Source organism: Microtus oregoni, unplaced genomic scaffold (genome assembly GCF_018167655.1).
Source record: "Microtus oregoni isolate MIOR12 unplaced genomic scaffold, Mior012 000037F_ref0000500, whole genome shotgun sequence".
NCBI lineage: Eukaryota > Metazoa > Chordata > Mammalia > Rodentia > Cricetidae > Microtus > Microtus oregoni.
Genome location: NW_024543096.1, coordinates 15,035,176 through 15,058,340, shown reverse-complemented (window position 1 = coordinate 15,058,340; position 23,165 = coordinate 15,035,176). Strand labels below are relative to the sequence as shown.

Genomic DNA, 23,165 nt, shown 5'->3' with positions numbered 1-23,165 from the left:
AAACAACTATTGGGAAATTAGATTGCTGTCAAGTTAAGCTAGTACTCTTGAGTTTTTTGTTTGTTTTGGGCAGGCAGCAGGGTGTTTTTAAAATGGAGAAAGGGCAACGTGAACCAAGATTGTGACTGTGAGCCAAGAATGGGAAGAAACTTTATCTTGAGATGTATTTCGAGAATTGGCAGTTAAGACTGGAAAATATCGCAGACACATTAGGAATCTTGTGCAGAATCCGTTTGTTTATCCATTTTATGAACGATGAATCTGGAAGGTGCATAAAGGCACCAGAAGCTATCAATGACAGGCTGTGCTCTTCAGAAGAGCACAGCAATAGCTAGACAATGAATTAAGCCGCGGTACTATTGGGTACCAGTTGGGTTCCAATATGCAAAAGAGAAGGTGTATGCCATGAGGTGGTTATTATGAGAATGAAAACAGTAGTGGCGTTCTGGTGGCAGTATTGAATATACAGATTCTTTATGAGCCAGACACTGAGGTAGTCATGTTGTATACATTATTTCACCTAATATGTACACAACCTGTGAAGTGGGTGCTGTTACCATAATCATTAAGTTGAGAAAGAAATCTCAGCGTAGATGTGTCAGAAGTAACACTTCAGCCCACACACGAAATATCCAGCTCCAGGATATTTCGTTACTGTACTGTTTTGGCATGTCCTAGCGTATCCCCAGGGCTGGACCTGACCAGGGTGCTGAAGGAATGAAGAAAAGAGAGACACTGACATAGAAAAGCCGGCAGCAGGAGGACTGGGGTCTCTGCTGGCGAAACCACAGCACCCTGGGAGTTCACCATATTGATTATATAGAGTTCACCTGCAAGGTGGCGTTACTGCAGACAGCTGATCAAAGAGACGGGCTCAGCTCATCTCAGTAGGAGCAGTCTCAGTAGGCGAGTAGTCCTCAGGCTACAAATTTCCAGGGGAGAAAGCTATGGTACTCATTTCCACACTGTCGGCATCTATATTCTTAACCCCTGGGGAAGGTTTGGGGGTCCTTAACATGACTGTTCCACATCAACAGGACACATTCCTCTGGACTTCACTCGCTCATGGCTTTCTCGGCTTCCTATGTGATGAGCCTTTCCTAGAAACAGGCAGAAGAAGCAGTGTCTTTCACAGGCCGTGATATGTTACGGTTAAATATGATAGAGGTATAAGACATAGCCTACAGTAAGTCGCAATCTAGGAACTAGAAGTGAAAAGGGGGAATTGAATGTTTACGAAAGCAAAGGGTCAGAAGCAGTTTTGAGGGAACCACAGAAAGTAAAAGAAAAGCCAGGGGTGAGGAGAGTGTAGCTCCTTCACTCCAAAATCCAAAAGGCTCAGGAAGGTAAGGTGGATGCAAGTGAAAACGGGAAGAACGCAGTCTTCAGTGCAACTCTTTCCAGGGTCAGCATCATGACATCGTCCATTTTACAGGATTCACAACTCAGAGCAGGTAAAAAACTCAGAGAAGCTGATATAGTTTTCAGAATGGTCTAGAACACTGATGCAATGAACTGGATTTGAAAGGTACATAGATCTCCACGTATAAAGAGATTTTAAGCCTACCAGAAACAGAATAAATGAATAGAGGGGGTGCCAATACAACCAGTATCAGGAAGAACCTCGGCCAGGGCCGTGTTCTCCCATCTAGAGATGCATGCCTCTCCCACCACAGTAGCCATGAATTTGGCCCCAAGAGAAAAAGAATCATAAGAGAGACGAAGGTTCTTTGCAGCTCATGCCTTCAGCGTTCTTTACAATCCTGAACCATGAGCATAAATGGGTCATGCATCCTAGCAGGGGCACAGCAACACAGAGCCCGGGTGGCTGGGCCCGGGTGTCTCTGTCACTTTCTGCTCTGCTCTGCTATAGTCTGGCTTAGAGACCATCAAAACAAATACCCGTTTCTATTTAGTCTTTCCCAAACTTGAAAAGTGTGAGATGCTCAGCATATAATACACACTAGCATATAATATACACCAGCATATAATATATACCAGCATGTAATATACACCAGCATGTAATATACACCAGCATGTAATATACACCAGCATATAATATACACCAGCATATAATATACACCAGCATATAATATACACCAGCATATAATATACACCAGCATGTAATATACACCAGCATGTAATATACACCAGCATGTAATATACACCAGCATGTAATATACACCAGCATGTAATATACACCAGCATGTAATATACACCAGCATGTAATATACACCAGCATGTAATATACACCAGCATGTAATATACACCAGCATGTAATATACACCAGCATGTAATATACACCAGCATGTAATATACACCAGCATGTAATATACACCAGCATGTAATATACACCAGCATGTAATATACACCAGCATGTAATATACACCAGTATATAATATACACCAGCATATAATATACACCAGCATATAATATACACCAGCATGTAATATACACCAGCATGTAATATACACCAGCATGTAATATACACCAGCATGTAATATACACCAGCATATAATATACACCAGCATATAATATACACCAGCATATAATATACACCAGCATATAATATACACCAGTATATAATATACACAGCATATAATATACACTAGTATATAATATATTAGCATATAACATATATTAACATATAATATACACTAGTGTATAATATATATTAGCATAAAATCTTCTGCAACACAGTACAATAAATGCATACAAAAAGAAGTTTTTATTATAATTTTAAAAAGAAATGAAAAAAGTATAAAGTCTAAAGTTTTATGTCAACAACAAAAAAAGAGAACAATTAGCCTTTTGAACATAAACACAACTTTATGTTTCCTGTGTCACTTGAAAAATTCTTGCCCAAACTGCTACCGTTTAAACATTCCATGCCTTCATCTGTTAATTTTGCGAGTATGACAGGTGCTGGAAATAAAGTAGAGAAGGATACCCTAGCTTATAGTGTTTGCAAAGAGCTGCAACAGTTTCAGAATATTCTGCCATCCTCTTCCTCCTTTAGGTACTTGACAGTCCTTGGCTAAGAAGCTGGTATTTCTACGACGAGAGAAAATTTGTTTATTTGAAGCCTTTTGCCTGTGATGCGCAGCTTGACTGGGTGTGCCAGATTCCAAAAGGCAAGTGGTCCTTACTGCTTTTCTCCACTTTCAACCCTGCAAACACTGGACTAGGAGGCAATCTGGGGAGAATGAAGCAATGATAAAGAAACCAAAATCTAACAGATTCTTGTAAACTTTAGAAGCAATTTTCAGTGAACTCCAAGACGCTAATATTTTATGGAAATTAAAATTCGAGAAACTAGTTAAAATGACAGTAGAGCCTGCAATGACAGAGAGGTAGGGGCGGGGAGATCAGGCAGAGTGGTACACACTTATTGACTCCAGCACTCAGGGGCTGAGACAAGACAGCCAGACTTGCTGTCAGCCTGGGCTACATAGTAACACCCTATTATAAACAGGAAGCCATGTACAACTTTAACTGTCTTGTAGCACTATTGTGAAAAGTATCCAAAACCTGGAGTGCTGTCCCAAAGAGAAAAACTAAACACACATGTTGTGTAGGCAGCCTCTGAGGAAGGGCTTCTGGTGCTTTGGGGTTTCATAACCACATGAATTTTCAGACCACATCAAATGAGGCTCAACAAATTTACCCCGTAATTTCTAAGGTTAAGCAAATTATATATTTATTGCAATCAGTGTGACTGCGGCTGATATGCAAATGATGTGGGAAACCTCTGGAATCTGGTGAGGGCCATTGTCCTGGTGCCTCTTAGGCCCAATCCCAATCTTCCCCGCCTTTGTGAGTAGAAGCACTTGTTTACGGGAGTAGAAACTGGAGGCTCATGGAGTCAGGCCATCTCATCCAGAGCGTTGCAAAGATAAGGTGTGCGCGGGCTTGTGGATACTGACCTGGCTTTAATCCTGTGAAGCATACCATATTTCCTGCTTCCATCCCAGAATCCTGAGTGACTAACTTGGTTTCCTCCATTTTATTTAATCTTCTTAAAAGAGTCTCTAATACACCATTGTATATTTTTCCAATACCATCTTGGGAATTTGTAAAAATCCACCCCATGTTTACAGACTAGAGACTCAGGATCCTTTAGAACAGTGCCGGCTTTTTCCATACCTCCCTTGGTGCATTGTGTGATGGCTACAGAATCATCATTTGCTGTTTGTACTTTGTAATTGCTGGTCACGTGTTCTTTGTGACTTCCTTAATACAAAAGACTTTCTAAAAGACAGCCATCAAGTCTTTCTTTCTGTTCTTATAATGGGGATTGACCCCATGGCCTTGGACATGCTAGGCAAGTACTTTACCATTGAACTACATACTCAATGCTAGACTACTAGCAATACTTAATAAGTCTGCCTTTGTCGAAGATAAGCACGAAAGCATGCGTTCATATAAACCCTGAACTATTCCGTTCAGAAATTCCTAACTCAACATTCCAAAATAAAAGCCCCACAAGGCCTCATATCACTTCCATGACTCCATTTACAGGATGCATGCTTTATAAGCCAGAACTAACCATAAGCCATTGTTCTCTTCCTTATGCAGGTAGCACTCCCCAAATACCAGACTGGTACAATCCAGGTAAGCTGAGCGCCAAAATTTAGCCGGAGTTACTTCCATCTTTTTTGATCATGCGTGTTGTTTGTGGTTAATTGCTAATTTTTTTTCTCACATGCTCAAGTGAGATGCCGGCGGGCAGCAGAGGTGCATGAATGGTATGGGGTGAAGGAACAGAGATGGAGTTTCTTTCTCTGAGCACAGGGCAGTTGGTCTAGCGACAGGCTCAGAAGTCCTTATTTTGTTATGGACAGCACTTCCTCCGGTCAGAGAGCCAGAATCTTAGTGGGTTACGGGGTTAAATTAACTGAGATCATTACATTTTTTAAAAAAGGCTCCTTTTGTCTTAGAACTTTGAGGTTTCCGCTGGGAGCCAGCAGCACTTTGGCCTGTTGTGATACAGGATGTCCTGTGTCAGGGAGTCGGTGATATAATAAGCTGTTCGGTGGTGGACGGTGAAGGAGGAAAGGGAGGTACCAGGGTCACAGTGCTCCCTGTGAAGGCACTCTTCAGTATAACCAGACTTCCGACTAGGCCTTCCCTCTTAATGGGTCTTCCACCTACCAAAAGAATCCTGCCCTGGTCAACCAGCAGGCCTTCGAGGCACACTTATCTAAACAGTAGTAGCTACGACATAGGACCCATTTTGAACACACCCATGCTTAGCCATGTTGTTTGACCATCACGGTTGTAATTCCGTTTTTTTCTTTAGAGCGCGCTGGAATTCACGGGCCCCCCGTTATAATCGAAAGAAGCGAGTACTGGTTTGTTGACGACCCCCACTTAAACTACGAAGAAGCTGTCCTGTACTGTGCCAGCAATCACAGCTATCTTGCCACGATATCGTCTTTTGCAGAACTAAAAGCTATCAGAACCAAAATAGCAAATGTAATTGAAACAGATGCTTTTTTTTTTTGAGATTTTCTTTATTTTTCTGTTATGTGTTTGCCTAAATATGTCATTTCCACATTCGTGCAGTGCCTGCAGAGGCCAGAAGAGGGCGTCCCCTAGAACTGTAGTCACAGCCGGTGGTGAGCTCCAGTGTGGATACTGGGAATTGAACCTGGATCCTTATAAGAGCAACCAGTGCCATCTTTCTAGCACGTCAAATGCACTTTAATTTCTTATACTTACATTTATTTCACTGAAATATTTCTAAAGTCTATAAAACACAAATCTTAGCCATGCATGGTAATATATGTCTATAATCTTAGCACTTAGAAGGCTGGGACAGGAAAATTGTGAATTTGAGAACATACCAGTCTGAACTATATAGGTAGACAGATAAAGAGTTGGGGGAGAGATTGTAAGGGAGGAGGAAAGAATGGAAGAGGATGGGGAGAGAGATTAAATGCGCATTCAAAATACAATTTGATTTACAACATCCAAAACCATTGTTCCATGCTAGGAAGACTAAAGAGACTTGCTTAGTGTATTAAAATACACATGACTGATAATAAATATCAGCTTGGTAGATATCAGTAGAGAATGTAAATAATCCTTATTCTTTATTTATTATTTATTTATTCTCTCATCCTGACCACAGCTTCCCCCTCCCTTCTCTCCTCCCAGTCCACTCCACAGCTCCCTTCTCCCCAGATCCACTCCTCCTCCTTAGAAAAGGGCAGGCTTCCCAGGGATATCAACCAAACATGGCATATCACGTTTCAGTAAGATGAGGCACCTCCCCTCCTGTTAAGGCTGGATCAGGTAACCCAATAGGAGGAAAAGGGTCCCGAAAGTAGACAAAAGAGTCAGAGACAGTTCCCGCTCCTGCTGTTAGCAGTCCCACATGAACACCAAGCTACACAGCCATAACATGCAGGCAGAGGACATAGGTTACACTAATACAGGCTTCCTGATTGTCACTTCAGTCTCCACGAGCCTCTATGAGTCCTGTTTTGTTGACTAATCCTTATTCTTTATAATTTTTAAAAACTTGGTAGCTAATTTCTTGTTTCTACTAGTAGAAAATTAAATTAAGAAATAACATTAAATTGCAAAATAGCTTTGGGAGGGAAATTAGTATTTTAAAAAATTTATAATTACCCTAATCAAGATTCTATATGCCCAATTATTACATTGGTCCAAGTATATATGGCTATGCTTATAGCAATCATTTTCTGAATCTCAACAGAACCTATGAATATATAAAACAAGATAAATCCAATTATTTTTGCTGGAAGGTCCTGGTGTATATAATTTTTGAGACCAAACACTGGAGTCCCCCAGCATATCTAGCACATGTAAGGACGGTGTGTGATTGGTTTTCAGATATCTGGCGAGGAGCAGAAGTGGTGGGTGAAAACGAGCGTGAACCCCATGGACCGTTACTTCCTGAGGTACGTCACACCTTAGATACCAACTTCATCCACTGATCACAAAAGAAGCCGTCCTGCATGCCCTGTGCCAATGGATCGCTGTTCTAAACAGTTTTAAACACTAATCCAGACATTCGGGAAACCGAGTTCCTTTGCATGTTGGTATCAAAAAGTGGTATAAAAAATAATGTTACCATGAAACTGATAACCGCAATAATTTGGGGTAAAGAAGATGGATAGGACATTGGGAGTTGTCACCTCGCTTGCTTTCTTTCAGATCCCGACACTCGTGGCATCGTTTTTCCATACCTTTTGGAGATGAATGCTTGCGTATCTCAGCCAAGATGTGGTTTCTTGGTAAAGTCTATTCTTTTTGTTGTTGTTGTTTGCTTTTTGTTTGTTTTGTTTTTTGTTTTTCAAGACAGGGTTTCTCTGTGTAACAGCCCTAACTATCCTGAAACTAGTTCTGTGGACCAAGCTGGCCTCGAACTCACCTGCCTTTGCCTCCTGAGTGCTGGGATTAAAGGCGAGCACCACCACCGCCCCACCAGTAAGATCTTTTCTGATGCTTCAGCGTTGACCACATAGCATGTGAACTTCAAATCCAGTGGCTGCCTAATCTGTCTCCCTCTTTGATTGAAGGTTCAGTGGTTTCTTCATTTACCACTGATGACAGTCGCTCGGATTCCAAATAAAAGCTCCTCCCAATGTGGACATTTTCAGTTATTTTTATCCTCAAGTAGTTACTTCAGCCTAAGCTTAGCACGTTCATAATTGATAAGCAGATAGCTGAATTTGCAAGGCTGAGCAGGCAGTGGCTCTGCCCCCTTAGACAGCCCTGCCCACTCCCTTCCTGTCCCATGCCATCTTTCTTCGGGGACATGGCTGCTTTACCAGGTGTGTAATTTTTACAGACTATATCACTGTCCTATAACCTCTTGATATGATTATAGTACAGTCAGAAATAAGTAGAAAAGGCCCAGAATATAGTTTAACTATCATGAATGGCTGCTTTACAGAGCCTTAAAGGGGCTGAGGGTAGACTTCAGGCCATCCCTAGCACCAGAAACTGTATGATAAAATGAAGCCCATCTTTCTTATTATTAAAATGCACTGAACAAAAGAGTCTCGTCATCGCCATTCCGGCTCTCCTTTTCCAGACTTAAGTAAACTCTCAGACTGTAATGACAAGCTGCCGTTCGTCTGTGAAAAGCACAATGTGTCTTCATTAGAGAAATACAGTCCAGAACCTGCGGCTAAAGTCCGGTGTACTGGGGAATGGATTCCGTTTCAGAATAAGGTAAAAGGAAATTGCTGCACTGTGTAAGCCATGATTGCTTTCAATCTGCTTCTACGGCCTGTGGTAGAAGGGTAGCCCAGCCAGACACCTCTCTGAGAGGGGCCTCCAACATGCCTGGTACCAGAATCACAGGTGCTATCGATCTCCTCTCCCAAGTTAGGGGTGCCTATAGGTCTTTGTATTCTATCATTCCCAACACCAGAGTTGCTGAAGTTGCTCTGACAATGGCTCAGGTTCACTTAATGGTCTCAGCTAACCCCACTCCCTGAGGAAACTGACTTCAAGTTCACTTAATGGTCTCAGCTAACCCCACTCCCTGAGGAAACTGACTTCATTTAAGGCTGCTGTTTCCTTTTCTCCCTGAAGGAGAAAATCCAAGGAGCGTCGTCAGTCACCTTAGGTCATAGGGCACAGGTGTGTTACAAAGTGCGTATCTTTGATTTCACCCATGTGAGAGTTTAGTGATGAGCTAGGTTTGGGGAACGGTGAGTTCTCTGCCCGCCTCTTTGGGGCGTACATGCCACACTGCTGTCTCCATCCGTTACAAGATTATTGGGTTGCTAAGAAGAAATTGTCACCAAATGTGACCACTTTTTTTTTCTCTCTCTCTCTCTTTCTTGAAAGTTTAAAGGGGTTCAGGCCAGGCTGGTGCCAGAACTGCACAAAGCCATCAATGGCAACGAGGTCCTTGTTTCTTCTCTACCATCCTCAACGCGGGGTTTTTCTGTTGGAGCCCAGCATGGTCCTTCTGGGACTGTTTCTGGAAATCTCCAAGTGACTGCTTGTGGCTCAACTTGATTGAAGCAGCCAGTCTGTAAGAGAACTGAAGAAAACTGGGGAATGATTCAGGGAGCACTATTTGAAACAAACTACTCCTCCCTAAACTGTTCATCGTCTCAGAGAAAGGAAGAGATGTGTTTGGCAGCAGAAGCACCTGTAACGAAACTGGGACTATGTTGATGTCTGGATTAGTTGTAGGGTGGGGCAGCAGGCAGTGTAACTATCTCTGAGCTATGCTGCCAGCCACATTTTGAATTGAAAAAAAGAGGGGATAATCTTTTTAAGTCCCCCCAAGGTGCTGGCACTATGCTAATGTGCATAGTGGTATAAGCTTGCACTAGAATGTCTTACCCAGAAGAGAAGAGATTTGTTTACTATCTAGAGTGATGACTAAGAGCCCGGGTTTCGATGTCAGATGGCATAGGATCACAATGCCCATTTTACCACGCCGCAGTTACTTTGCTCACAGATCAAGTTGCTTCACTTTGCTGTGCCTCAGTTTCCTCATTTGTTTTGAGAACTAAATGAGATTGTGAGATGGTCAGCCGAGTACAAAAACTGCAACACAGTGAGACATCTTTTAAAGTACACGTACTAGCTCAAAGGTTGCCTGTCACATGTTTATATCAAAGGTATAAATTTGAAGTCGTGCGAGAGTGCTTTGTTGATTTCCATAGCTCACAGCTTGGTAGCAGTGCTCCAAAGGGTGAGGCAGTTTCTGTTCGTGCGGTTTTCTTGCGTCTGAATCTGAGAGTCTTTATGTGTGTCTCTTGTTTACAGTGCTTTTTAAAAGTCAACTCTGCGCGGGTTCCATTTTCTCAAGCAAGCAGCATCTGCCATACCTACGGTGGCACCCTTCCTTCTGTGCTGAGCAAGAGTGAACAAGGTACCAGGACTGCTGGGAAGGCGTGGCTTTTGTTTGTCTTTTTGTAACGCTGGGGACCAAGCCTAGGGCCCCAGCGCAGCTGAGCAAGTGCTATGTGCTGGGAACCTTGTTTCATTCCGGGTTGGGAGCCAAGTTAGTTTTAGGAGGCTGTGGGGAATTAAAATAAAGTTATATAATGAAACCATTTTTCCATAGAAAAGGTAAAAGGCTATCTTGATAGATAATCCAAATGCTTTTCTACTGTTTTTGAATTTTATTTGTGTGTGTATGTGTGCGCGCGTGCGTGTTCATGTGCATACATGTGAAAATCAGAGAACAGCGTGCACTAAGGAATCTGTCCTTCCTTCCTTTCCAACATGTGGGTTCTGAAAATCCAATTCAGGTCATCGGGGCTATCTATCTCTCTGGAACCAACTGCTTTTCTAAAAATTTCCTTTTTTAACAGATTTTATTACATCCTTGCTTCCGGAAATGGAAAGTAGTTTGTGGATTGGTCTGCGCTGGACTGCCTACGACAGAATTAGCAAGTGGACAGATGGCAGAAACCTTACCTACAGCAACTTCCACCCGCTGCTGGTCAGTCAGAGGCTGAGCATCCCAGCAAATGTGAGTTATGTTTCAGTCATCTGTGGACTGCTGGGGACACTTGCGTCTCCTGTAAATGACTAAATCAAGAGCAACAGTCCAGGGACTAGGGATAGAGCTCACTTGGTAGAGTGTTTGTCGAGCAGGCACAGATCCCTGGGTTTGATTCCCAGCACCACGTAAATCAGGCAACGTGGCACACGCCTGTAATCCTAGCACTCGGCAGATAGAGTCAGGGGGGGTCGGATGTTCAGTTGCCCTCATCTACATAGTAAGTTTGAGGCAGTCTGGGATATATGAAACCCTATCCCAAAACGTTTTTAATAATAATACTAAATGAATAGCCTGTTGCTTAGTTCCATTTCTATGGCATGATCCAAACAGGCAGATTAAGAAAGACGGCATAAAGAGTGGTTTCCAACAGCCAAGGAGGTTGCAAGGGGGATGCTGTGGGGGTACGAGGCTCCTTTTTAGAAAGCGAAAATCACCCAACACCGACTGAGGTGCTGGTTGCGCAGTTCTGCACGTACATTCAAAGGCACCGGCTGTGCGTGCTAACCAGGTGACCTACATCAAAACAGCTGTGAGCCCGCAGTCTTCAGGTGGGCGCCCTGGTTCTCACAGTGGCGCAGACTCCCTCACACACACCTCACAACTTTATAATTATCCGGAGACCAATGTAAATGTTTGACCTGAAGTGGGGGATGTGAGCACTCCACCTCCATCTCTCAAGAGGAAAAGACCAAACAATAACTGCTCGTCATTCCTCTCTCTCGTGAGGATGCCATAGGTTTGATTTCGGGTCGATGTTCTTGTTAATGGGAAATAAGGGAGGGGAAGGGGGGCCTAGACTGACAGCAGTGAAACAGATACCTTGAGATGGCCGCAACAGTGGAATCCCTGATGAGATTCTGCTAGATTTTAGGGGAAATCAGACACTTGTCAGTCACCCGAGTTGGGAATGTGGGAGACAGCATCTCATCATTTCTCATCTTCCTTTAGGTCATGGTGAAATGTTCCACCTTCCTTTTAAACCACTGACAATGGCAGGATTTTTTTTTTCTTGATTGTCTTACCGGTATTTAGAAAGATGTTGCCTGAGGATTTTTGTGTGATTCCCCCCCCCCATGGGCATCTGTATTAGTTAGGTACTTTTGAGTCAAGGTAACTGCAGCACCTGGACAGCTCAGCGGGAAAGGTCTATTGTGAACTGTGGTTTCAGGTTTCTGTCCACGGTGATGGGGACACGGTAATTCACAGCAGAGTACTGGGCAGGGAGCAGAGTGGGGAGGGCTGACGCTCCCTTCCACTTTCCCTGCCCTCCCCACCTTTTATAAGGTGTGGGTCCTCAGCCCATGGGTTAGCATCACCCACATTCAGGGTGAGTGTTTCTCCTTCAACTACTCCTCTCTGAAGCGGTCCTCACAGACACGCCCTGGGAGGCACCTTATCAGTATTCTGGTTCCTTTTTGTTTTTATTTTTCTAGACTAGGTTTCTCTGTGTGGCCCTGGCTGTCCTGGAACTCACTCTGTAGACCAGGTTAGCATTCAACTCAGTGATCTGCCCACCTCTGCTGGGATTAGGCAGGTGAATCTCTGTGAGTCTGAGGCCATCCTGGTCTACAGAACAAGGTCTAGGATGGGCTCCAAAGCTACAGAGAAACCCTGTCTTGAAAAACAAAACAATAGAAAAAAAATTGAAGAATTCCTGTAGTCATTTTTATCTTATTTCTAAGAGGTTTTCTTTGTTTGAAAATATGTGTATCTATGTTAACATTTTTTAATTTCTAAAGTTAATTCCATTATTTTTTAATGTCTTAAATGTTTGTCATGGTGTAGGCAGATTTTTCTGTCCCTTCTTCCAGCTTCCATATCACAACATGGAGACTAATATTAATTATAAAACCTCAGCTGATAGCTTAGGCTTGTTCCTAGCTAGTTGTTGTAACTTAAGTTAATCCATACCATATCTTTTGATCTACACTCTACCACCTCTATCTACACCTCTACCCCATTTTGTGTGTCTGACTCTTTCCGAATCTGGCTCCTGGCCTCTCTGCCCTTCTTCTTCCCAGTATTCTCTCTGCCCTGAAAATCCTGCTCAGCTGTTGACCATTCAGCTTTCTATAAACCAATCACAATGCCGCATCTTCACACAGTGTAAAGGAATATTCCACAACAGCATGGTTTTGCTATTGCTGTCATTTTGTCCTTTAGAAGTTTTACGGTAAGTTCTCTCAAGAGTTTTGGTTTGGTTTTGGCCTTGGCTCATTTGTTGGTTTGTAGGGGAAAGAAGAAACACCAAGATGCAAACTTTTCTTCACACTATTAGTCCCATAACTGTGCTACTATTTTCTTTTCAGTTCTTTGATGACGAGTCTCACTACCACTGTGCCCTGATTCTCAATCTCAAAAAGTCGCCGTACACTGGGACCTGGAATTTTACTTCCTGCTCCGACCTCCATTCTCTGTCTCTCTGTCAGAAGTACTCAGGTACCAGCTCTCACCTTGATATCTACCATACTTTATGCTGTTAGACAGGCTTCCTTGCTAAAGTCTTACGAATAAATTTATGTAATTTTATAGTTGTGTAGCTTACATTTTTAGCATAGACAAGTTCATATTGACACAGTGAAGCAGATTATCACTTATAGACTGTGTTTTTTTCAAGTATTATTACCACAGTTAAATATAAAATTAAATCTATAGTAGAACATGTTAATAGTTGTCTAATGAGAGTCATAGTTCAATATTCTAGTAAGCTGTGGTTGAATGTTCTTTCTACTTAGATATTTTGCAGATTTTTGTTTTTATCTGAGGAAAAATTCAGTACTGTACAAACACTGACTGCTAAATTTAGCTGACAGAAATTTGAGGAAACACTATGCATGAAGCCGTCTGTTTCTTCCCAAAGTCAAAATAATGTTAAATATGTATTTCAAAAGTAGGAACCACCCATGCTCGATGTAGTGGTATACCCCTCTGCACTGGGGAGGCACAGGCAACTGAATCTCTCTGTAAGCTCAAGGCCAGCCTGATCTACATAGTGAGTTCCAGGACGACCAGGGCTCCATAGTAAGAAGAAAAAAAAGTGAAATAGAAAGCACGCAGTTTTTTGAAAATGCATTGCATTATTTTTAATTGGCCATGATACATTTTTGACAAGTGTTTAAGGAAAAGTGTTTGCTGCACAATGAGAAGTTAAAGCACGAATTTCATGTACCTTAGCAAAGCTTTTCTCGCTAAATTCATCTTTGCCCCTGCCCACCCTCTCTAATGACTTCCTTATTCAGATAAGAACCCTAAGGCAGTAGCAAGTGGCTCTGCAAACTCCTCTTCAGGGTAGCTCTGCCACTTGAAATAAAGGAACACTTTTAAAAGTTAGTTTTATTGATTCTTTGAGAATTTCATGCAATGTATTTGGTACACACACACACACACACACACACACACACACACGCCCCCCAACTCCTTCCACACCCATCCATATCTCCCTACTCCCTCCCAAAACTTCAGTTCCTTTGTTTTGTTTCTCAATAGCCCCTTGACACGGCGTTCTGCGGCTTGTATAGTCCTGGCTGTGGAGCCAGCAGCCAGAGCCTGGTTAACCTACCGGTCCTACCGGTAGCCACAGTCTTAAAGATGCCTTCTGTCCACAGAGTCATCAGCTGTTCGTAGGGCTTCAGCTGGGGCTGGGACTGGTGACGCCCTTCCCAGGCCATGCTCAAAGAGTACCGGCTTGGTCTCGTGCAGTCTCCTTCAGGGACCCGAGCCGCTGGGAGTTTACAAGCGCTGCAATCCTGCCATGACCCAAAGACGCTGCTCCATTCCAATTCAGCCCAACCTCCGGCTCTTACAGTCTTTCTGTCCCCCCCTTTAGAAAGGGTCCCCGGCCGTTCAGGTGGTGGGGCTGATCAAGATGTTGTAAGGGGAGACTTTGAAATACTTTTCCTAGCAAAGCAGTTCACACAAAGGAGGTGTTTGTCACCAACGTGGAACAATAAACTTATTGCAGGTGACTTTTTTGTGTAGCTTTTCTTCTCCCAAATGAGAATAGCTAAACGGAAGTGTCCTGATTTCAGGAAGATGCAAGTCATATAAGTTTTCCTAAGCCATTCAGCAAGCTATAGCTTAATCTCTCAGTAAAATTCTGAACTAAGTAGGCAAGTGATGTCTGAAGTAAACCAGGAAGGGATGCGCTCTGGAAATCCGACAGGCCTCGATGACTTAGCAGAGTGCACAGAGGAACTCTTGTTATTGTTTTCTTCTACAATAGACGTTGAAGATGGACAGCCCTGGGAGACCAATTCAGAAACTGTAAAATATCTAAATAACCTGTACAAAATCATCTCGAAGCCTGTGACTTGGCACGGCGCTCTGAAGGAGTGTCTGAAAGAGAACATGCAGCTGGTGAGCATCACAGACCCTTACCAGCAGGCCTTCCTCTCCGTGCAGGCCACACTACGCAACAGCTCCTTCTGGATCGGACTCTCCAGTCAAGATGTAAGTTTGCCGTTCCTCCCGTTAGCTCCTCTTGTAGACCCAAAGAAAGCAGCGTGTTAAAACTGTATGCAGTTAATTCCATGGGTGTCTATTTTTATGCCAGTTGTCTTTTGACACAAAGTGGAAGATTGGGGTCTTCAGAAACCTTCTAGTGGGTATGGCTCACTGAGCGCTTCTTTTTGTTCGTCTTTGTTTGGCCGAGCTAGAATCAGAAGTTGTCAGGTCTCCTCAACCAAGATAAGAAAGGAAGAATTTAAAAGTCTGGTAGGGTTGGGTGTGGAGGAAGTATGGAGAGTTTTCCATCGCTTTCAGAGTTAGCAGAAAGATGTTAAGTCATAGAGGCAAACGAGAGACCCTTTCTTGGACAAGATAAAAGGTAAAGACTGTCGTCACCTGAGGCTGTCCTTAGACCTCCACACCCAAGTCATGGCACATATATACCAGTGTGTGCACACAAACACACACACACATACACAAACACACACACACACATTATACACAGAGACATACACATACAGCATACACACAAACATACACAGAGATATGCACACATTACATACATGCTGATATGCACATATCATACACACATATACACGTAAGATTTAAATTTTTAAACTATAATAAATTAAAAGAAGGAAAATTAAAATCACTTGTATTAAAATCACTGTTAGCGAAGTGTAATGCCAACACTTGGGAGGCTGAAGCAGGATTGTCATAAATTCAGGGCCAGCCTGGGCTTTAGGATGAGTTCCAGATTAGCCCAAGCTGCTGAGCAAGAGTCTCACTGTTTAATCAAAAGTCACTCGTACTAAAGTATCGGTAGTTTACCTGTGGGTTAGTATTTTGGTGTGTGTTCTTGAGTTACTGTATTTATGGGTTTATTTTTAAAGCAGTTGGAGTCGTGTTGCATAACTTTCCTCATTTCCCACTTGATGATTTTATTTTTCCTTAGTCTGTTTCCTATCATCTTTCTAGTGTGCGTGTGTGCACATGGTGTGAGATGGGGGCACACATGTGGAGATCAGAGGACCACTCTTTGCTGTCTTTTCTTTCCTTCCACCTTTGAATGGCTTGCTCTACCCACTGTGCCCTCTTGTGTTTTCAGTCTTGACCTGTGGGTCTCTTTTCCCTTCGCCCTTCATTTTACATATCCTGTGTACCTGTTGTCTGTGTGTCTCCACAAGCTGCCTTTAATCTTCGGAACTTGACAGTATAAGAAGATGTAACAGTGTGTATTGAAAGCAATTAAAAATTTTATAACAGAATAGAGATAATGTGAAACTTTTTATTCTAATAACATGACACTACCTAGGAAAGTATAGCGAGAACGGGAGCAGCATGGAGCCTGAGCTGTGGGGACAGTCGTTTTTATTTATTTACATTTTTAAAGAAAATAATGTTGACATGAAATAGAGCATGTTCACCGTATCTCAGGTACAGCAGTTCTGGGTTAAATGGAATCCAGAGCAGGTTACAACAGTGTGTCATTTGAGTATTGAAGACATCCAAAAGCCAGCGGTTGGGACAGAAGGGTGAAGCAAGGCTCAGGACACTGTAGTGAGTACCGGGAAGGAGCAGGGGACAGGGAACAAGTCCTCGTGTAAGACTCATGGCAGAGAGAGGCATGGAGCCTGGAACGGACAGCAAGGAATGTCGAAGGAGCGAATACCCACAGCCTGCCACTTACAATCCTTTGGTATCTAAGGACAAAAAAATGAACAGGCTTCCCGTGTGTAGCTAAAACAGATTGTTAGCTTAGAAAAACCAAGTTCAGATTAGATCAATGAAAGATTAAATGTTAGAAACTTTAGGTCTATAGTCTTGATCAGGAAGTTTCACATTCATTACGGATAGGGAGCGCAAGAGGATTTATCTGTGGTGGAAGGAAGCTCCAAAGGCCATTGGCAGGGGCTGGTGGCACAGAGGAAGACTGAGACAGTGTAGGCCAGAGCGTAGGTAAAATCAAGCCCACATTGGCTTTCCTGATTAACTGATGGAAGATTTCCTAGCAACCAGGAGACCCTGGATTTAACCCCCCCCCCCAGCACTACAAAAATAATGAAGCATTTAGTAGCACTAGGTTTGGCCGTTTCCTGATTTTGAAATAAGGAACCTGTGTGTGACCTTCCCTCAGGCCTCAGAAATGCTTAGCCCTGTCCTGCAGTTGGGCCAGCATTGGTTATTAAGGCCTAGTGCATTATTATTATTATTATTATTATTATTATTATTATTATTATTATTATTATTATTATTATTATGGCACAAATGGGAAGTGTCATAACTATCCCTCAAACTCCAATGTCAACAACATAAAGCCATTCTCAAGACAGGTGGGTGGTCAGGCCCTGTCAAGCTCTACAGACAAGTGTTTAGAGGCTTCCAGAATGACTTAAGTACTGTAAAGGAAGCTGCTTTGCCCCAGAGACCAGTGTAGCAGAGTGAGCTACACTGGCCTGAGTTGAGACTGAGGAAATGAACATTTTACACTTGGCTAGTCTTGGGTCACAGCCATCTCACAGATCGGGGGCTGGAAATTGGGAGGGTCGGGCTCACACATCAGAAGCTCATATGTGATTGCACTGCTGCGCACAGCCAACTTTCTGTCTTTCTAGTATGCCATGTTGCCGCCATTGTACCCCATGCACGTACTCTACACTCCGCGTTCGCTTTCTGGTCTCCAACTAACAGTTCTGATGATCTGTGGGTAGCAGAACATGATGGTTAGGACCCCAAAGTCTAGGATCTGAGAGCCTGAAGAGGGGTCCTAGCCCTGCACTCACCCCCAGTTCCCTGATTTGTTAAAGGGAGACAAGAGGGACCCTTTTGGATGCCCGTTCCATGAATTCAGCAAGCCAATATTTATCAAGCGTTTAAAATAGTGCTTAACACAATATAAAATACAACTGATAATTATCGGACCTCATGGGTTAAAATAATATGGAAGGGATGATGTGAATATTGTCTCTTTGAAATGGCTTTCTGCCCCTCCTAGGATGAGCTCAACTTTGGCTGGTCAGATGGGAAACATCTTCATTTTAGTAACTGGGCTGTCAACAATGAGAAGCTTGATGACTGTGTGATCTTAGACTCGGACGGGTTCTGGAAGACAGCTGACTGCGATGCTAACCAACCCGGCGCCATTTGCTACTACTACCCAGGAAGTATGTAGATCTCAAGTGCAGTAGAGTTCCGGGCATTTGGTTTTGCAAAATCTTATTTGGGGGTTATAAGGAAATCGCATCCTTTTTAAAAATTTATTTTCACCGCTTTATTGTGTGTGTGGGTGTTTTGGCAGTATGCGTGCGGGTGCACCTTGTGCGTGTCTAGTGTCCATGGAAGCCTCATTCCAGAACTGGAGTTACAGGTGTTCTAAGCTGCCGGGTAGATGTTGGGAATCTGCACTAGCTCCTCTGGGGAAACAGACATCTCTTAACCCTTGAACCATCTCCCACTCCATCATGTCAATTTTTTTCCCCAACAAAACTTGACGCAAACATTTGTACTCAAGAATTATTGATTATAAATTGTTTTGTAATTAGTTTTATTTTGGATTTTGTCTTTCTTATATCAGCTGACAATGCTGACTGACTTATGGAGCCCCATTGTCACTCATCCTCCTCTTACGTCTGTTTTTATTCAAATATATTTACAAAACTAACTCAGGGAAACGCTTTCTTAATTCATTCTTAACACTGACAACTAGCATCTTAAACCACGGTTAAAGCTCCCAGGCGTGGTGGCACACACTTTTAATCCCAACATTCAGGCGTAAAGCAGAAGATGGGCAAAGCCTAGCCAAGCCTGGGCTACAGGCAAACCCCCTGTCTCAAAAACAAAGACTCAGCTGATTGTAAGGAGCGGCAACACAGGCGAGGGAGCTTAAGTCACAAGGGCATTCTGACCACCACCTTACAAACAAGCGTAGGTCAGCCATCTGGAGAAGGAGCCTCAGAATCCCCGCACTTGGCACTCTGTGAGTTTGAGGCCAGCCTGGTTCACGTAGCAAACTCATGGTCTACGGGCCATCCAAAGCGGCATGGTAAGATCCTGTCTCAAAAAACAAAAATGAAACAAAGAAAAAAAATCCCGACACCAACAAGAAAACATAAAACCAGGACGTGCCATGTGCCTGTCCTTTCTGTTCCTCCGTTTTTTTCCACTCTGCGGGTAGAGGAACAGGGCTGCTCTGCTGCCTTCACTTCTGCCTGTGACCAAAGGTGAGTTAATGATTTCTGAATCCCACGTTTCCAACTCACAGGACCGAACAGGCTCAGCCTGAGCTGGCTATGAAATCTCCAACCCAATCGGGGGCCCACCTTTGTGTGTTTGTGGTAGAAAGTACACATTATTCTCTGAGACGAAGGGATTGGTCACAAAATGGAAGAAAAAAAATGCCCAATAGTCACTATGACATAGTAAATCTTTCTCAATTATTTTGAGTTCTACATTACTATATTTGGATCTTCTAGACTATATGACTTTTTCATAAAATGAAAAAGATTAAATATTCTAGAGGCCATGTTTTAAATGATATCTCTAATTTTGTTAAGGGAATAACTATTTCATTAAGTCATCTCATTAAAATTAGAGATATCAGTAAGAAGAACCGTGAGAGTGAATCTCACCATTAAAGTTAGATGCCTATTGTTAATTAATATGTTTATAGAGCTCCCCTAGGAGGATCCTGGCACTTGACATTTAATAATGCAGGAAGAAAAAAAACTCCTGTAACCTAAAAACACCTCATTTTTAACATTCCTGCACTCCACAGCAGGGGTAAGAAAATTATGTCAAATAATTTCCTCCCCGCGGAAAGCCAGCATTCTTTATGCTATATTCGAGTGTAAACAGAACCAGCCGCGCCAGGCTGCTACTTCCTCGCTTCCTGCATGTCTCCCACAAATCAAATCTAATGACTGTGAACAGGATCTAACATTCACATCCGGAATTAGATTTCTCACCGCTAACCCTTCTTCCTAGATGAGACGGAAAAAGAGGTCAAACCGTTCAGCAGCCTTAAGTGTCCGTCTACTGTGCAGAGCACACCATGGGTGCCGTTCCAGAACTCCTGCTACAACTTCATGATCACGAAGAATAGACATAAGACAATCACGCCGAGGGAGGTACACGCCACCTGCCAGACACTGCGTAAGCATCTTCTACTGCCCTCCAGTACTGGGACATGCTCACTTTGCGTGTCAGCCGTTACAAAGATTCCTGAGTAGCTCCGGTGACTGGCTCTCCTGATTTTCACGCGAGAGGGCAGAGAACTGGTTGTGGAGAGCCTAGACTGACTGACCTGAACTAGGTCACCCTGTGCGGGCGGGCGTGAAGTCCAGTTACACCACTCATCAGAACCAAGGTCAAAGGTAACCGACCCTGACCAGGTACCACCAGACCTGGAGCAATTCCCAGCTAAACCCTGAGGGTCTGTGACTTCTGAATAATGGAAAGAAAGAAACTATGAACTTTGTGCAGAGTTCCTATGAAAAGTATCAAGTCATTATACCTCAAAGTGTGCTGAGTCTTAAGAGCACGTGTTTTAAGAGAAGTTCTACAAAAAAAATTTTAAAAAAATTAAAGATAGAATAGGGGTGGAGAGACACTAGATTGTATACCCTCTGTGTCACAGTATATCAAGATATACTTTAAGAAATACTGGCATAGCGTATGAACTCACAGAGACTGAGGCAGCGTGCATAGAGCCCGATGGGGTCCTAGAACTGAAAGGCGAAGTGGACGCGCACGCACACCGCACACCGCACACCGCCGTCCCTAATCAAAAAGCTATGTCCAATTGATAACTACTTGCAAATGAAACTTTAGTTTTCCTCAAAGGAGTCTGAACCCCACCCCAGTCCCCTGCACAGCAGGAGCTCCCTCTTGGACCCTGGGTGAGGTGCAAACCACACCCAAAGACCTGTTTCCCCAGAGAGATCCTTTACTAAGTGGGGAAGAAAGGTTAGGCTGCTTTCTGACTCGGGCACCAATTAGCAGCAAATGACCTTGCAGGTGTAATTTTTAAGAGGAGAAAAAGGGGAGGTCTGGGTTAGAATGGGCTAGGATGTGGTGGTAGAGGACTTGGGACATAAGAGAAGGGGAAAGGGACAAGAGAGAGAGGGCAGGAGCATTTGTCCTGGGGGACAAAGGACTGTCTCTGGATAGAGAGGAGACAGACGTGGCACCTAGGCAAATGGGGGTTTATAAAGGTAAAATGGAAAACCCCATGTGAGGATGAGGTGTTTAATTTTAATTGGTCATGTTAATTAGATGAGCCAAAGGGGGCTTCCGATTGCTGGATTCCAATACTTTGATAGCTAGACCTTGGTAGTCAGCCTCAGGAGGAGGAAGTGGCCAAATAAATGACCAGTTTTAGGAATATAATCTAATGGTTTTTAGCAAGGCAGAGGGAATAGGGGTGGGGGCGAGACCTGCCAGAGCCACCTGCTTGCGTGGGCTCCTGTCCCTTCAGAGTCTCACTGGGGAAACGACTCTTAAGGGTGGACTGTGTGCCCAGGAGTGAATGGGCAACAGCAAACAGACTCAGTGGCGTCTTTGGAGGTTTCTTGCCTTATAATGTCACGACAGGGCTTTTTCTCTTTATTCCTTTTTAGTTATTGCAGATTTTATCTTTTTATTTCTTATTGTTATTTTGGCCCTACAGGTCTCATATATATATATATATATATATGATGATCTCTGGCCCTGTGTTTCTCTGGCATTCCTGAACATGTGCCTGAGTGGCCCTCTCCATCTATGTCTGCTTCTTGTACCTTTTCTTGGGTTCTTTCCTTTCTGTTTGTTTAAATCTTATTATGGCTTATTTTATTCTTACCCCCTAGATGCCTGTTTGTTTTCTAATGAGAGACAGAAAGTGTGGTGAATCCAGGTGGGAGGGGTGGTGGAGAGGAACTGGGGAAGTAGAAGGAGGGGCACCACAATTGGAATATATTGTATGAATAAAAAAAATTAATCTATTTTCAATAATTAAAACTATACTAAAGAAGCATTATTACAGGGTAGTCTTTAACAGTATCCCATTAATATTGTGTGGATTTGTGCCTTTGGAAAGTGACCTTTAAATGAAGGCAAAGAGAAGTGGGCATCTCAGTTCAGCTCCCAGATCCCTGTGTCCTGTGGGGGCCAGATGGACATGGGAATGTGTGAACACTGCACAGCCTGCCACCTTAGCTAGCTGATGGCCAGTTCAGAGCAGCTGCGTCTGGGAAGTAGGACTCCCTGGCTCTTTCAAGGGAAGACAAAGTATTCTGTACAAAGTAATTGCTAAAATTGGCCTTTTTGTTTTGACAGATTCAAAAGCCCAGATTCTGAGTATTCGGAATGAAGAGGAGAACGACTTTGTGGTTGAGCAGCTTCTGCACTTCAATTATATAGCTTCCTGGGTCATGCTAGGGATAACCTATGAAAGTAAGTGGGGGCTGTGGCTTTGTCACAGTGTAACAGCGCTAGCTGTCCTAGAACTCTGTAGACTAAGCTGGGCCTTGAACTCACGGAGCTCCACCTGCCCCTGCCTCCCAAGTGCTGGAATTAAAGGTGTGCGCCACCGTCGTCCAACTCCAAATGAAGGTCTTTGTGTCTCTGCTCTGCCACTACGCACACTCTTACCCCAATCTTAGATTTAAATGGTAGAGAGTAATTTCCCATCTCCACCCTTCCTTCTGGCAACTCAAGACTAATTAAAAATGACCACACTTCCATATATATCCCCAGTTTGCATTCCCGTTATAACTATGTGGAAAAAAACAAACACAAGATACATTTCTAATGATGCTGCCCCTTTGGGTTTATAGCATTACCTTGGATATAGTAAGCAACAGAAGGATAAGATTCTTAGACTAAGAGTGGGGAAGGATATTTGAAATTTGGATTAAACACCATGTCTCCAAAATACCACTGATACGAACAAACCCTAGAACCTGTGTCTCATAGAGAGCAAATAGACCAGTGTAGAAGGAAAATCGGAGGTATCCTGAAGTTCGCGGAGGTCTTGCAGTTAGGGAAGGAAATCCGTCATGTCATGGAGGAGTCTGGCGTTTCTTCTCATCTCTACCAGAGCAGTAGTCATGGCTCTTGAGCTCTGGAAAGAGGAAAGAGAAGAATCCAGATGGGACACAGTGATAGAGTTGCATTAGAGCAAGAATGGAAGCAATACAGCCGTGCGAAAAATTAGTTCCAGGCC

The 23,165-nt window shown here is 43.3% G+C and overlaps 1 protein-coding gene across 1 annotated transcript in view; it reads left to right on the top strand.

Moving 5' to 3' along the window:
• LOC121433222 (lymphocyte antigen 75) overlaps positions 1-23,165 on the top strand; it is a 122,996-nt gene that overhangs the window by 41,523 nt on the left and 58,308 nt on the right. The window contains exons 16-28 of the mRNA XM_041631570.1: positions 3,020-3,134; positions 4,579-4,614; positions 5,303-5,478; positions 6,865-6,932; positions 7,189-7,268; positions 8,072-8,211; positions 9,772-9,877; positions 10,323-10,483; positions 12,826-12,955; positions 14,739-14,965; positions 17,958-18,126; positions 19,946-20,113; positions 22,277-22,393. Coding sequence (XP_041487504.1) covers positions 3,020-3,134; positions 4,579-4,614; positions 5,303-5,478; positions 6,865-6,932; positions 7,189-7,268; positions 8,072-8,211; positions 9,772-9,877; positions 10,323-10,483; positions 12,826-12,955; positions 14,739-14,965; positions 17,958-18,126; positions 19,946-20,113; positions 22,277-22,393 — 1,693 coding nt within the window. The remainder of the gene's footprint in view (positions 1-3,019; positions 3,135-4,578; positions 4,615-5,302; positions 5,479-6,864; positions 6,933-7,188; positions 7,269-8,071; positions 8,212-9,771; positions 9,878-10,322; positions 10,484-12,825; positions 12,956-14,738; positions 14,966-17,957; positions 18,127-19,945; positions 20,114-22,276; positions 22,394-23,165) is intronic.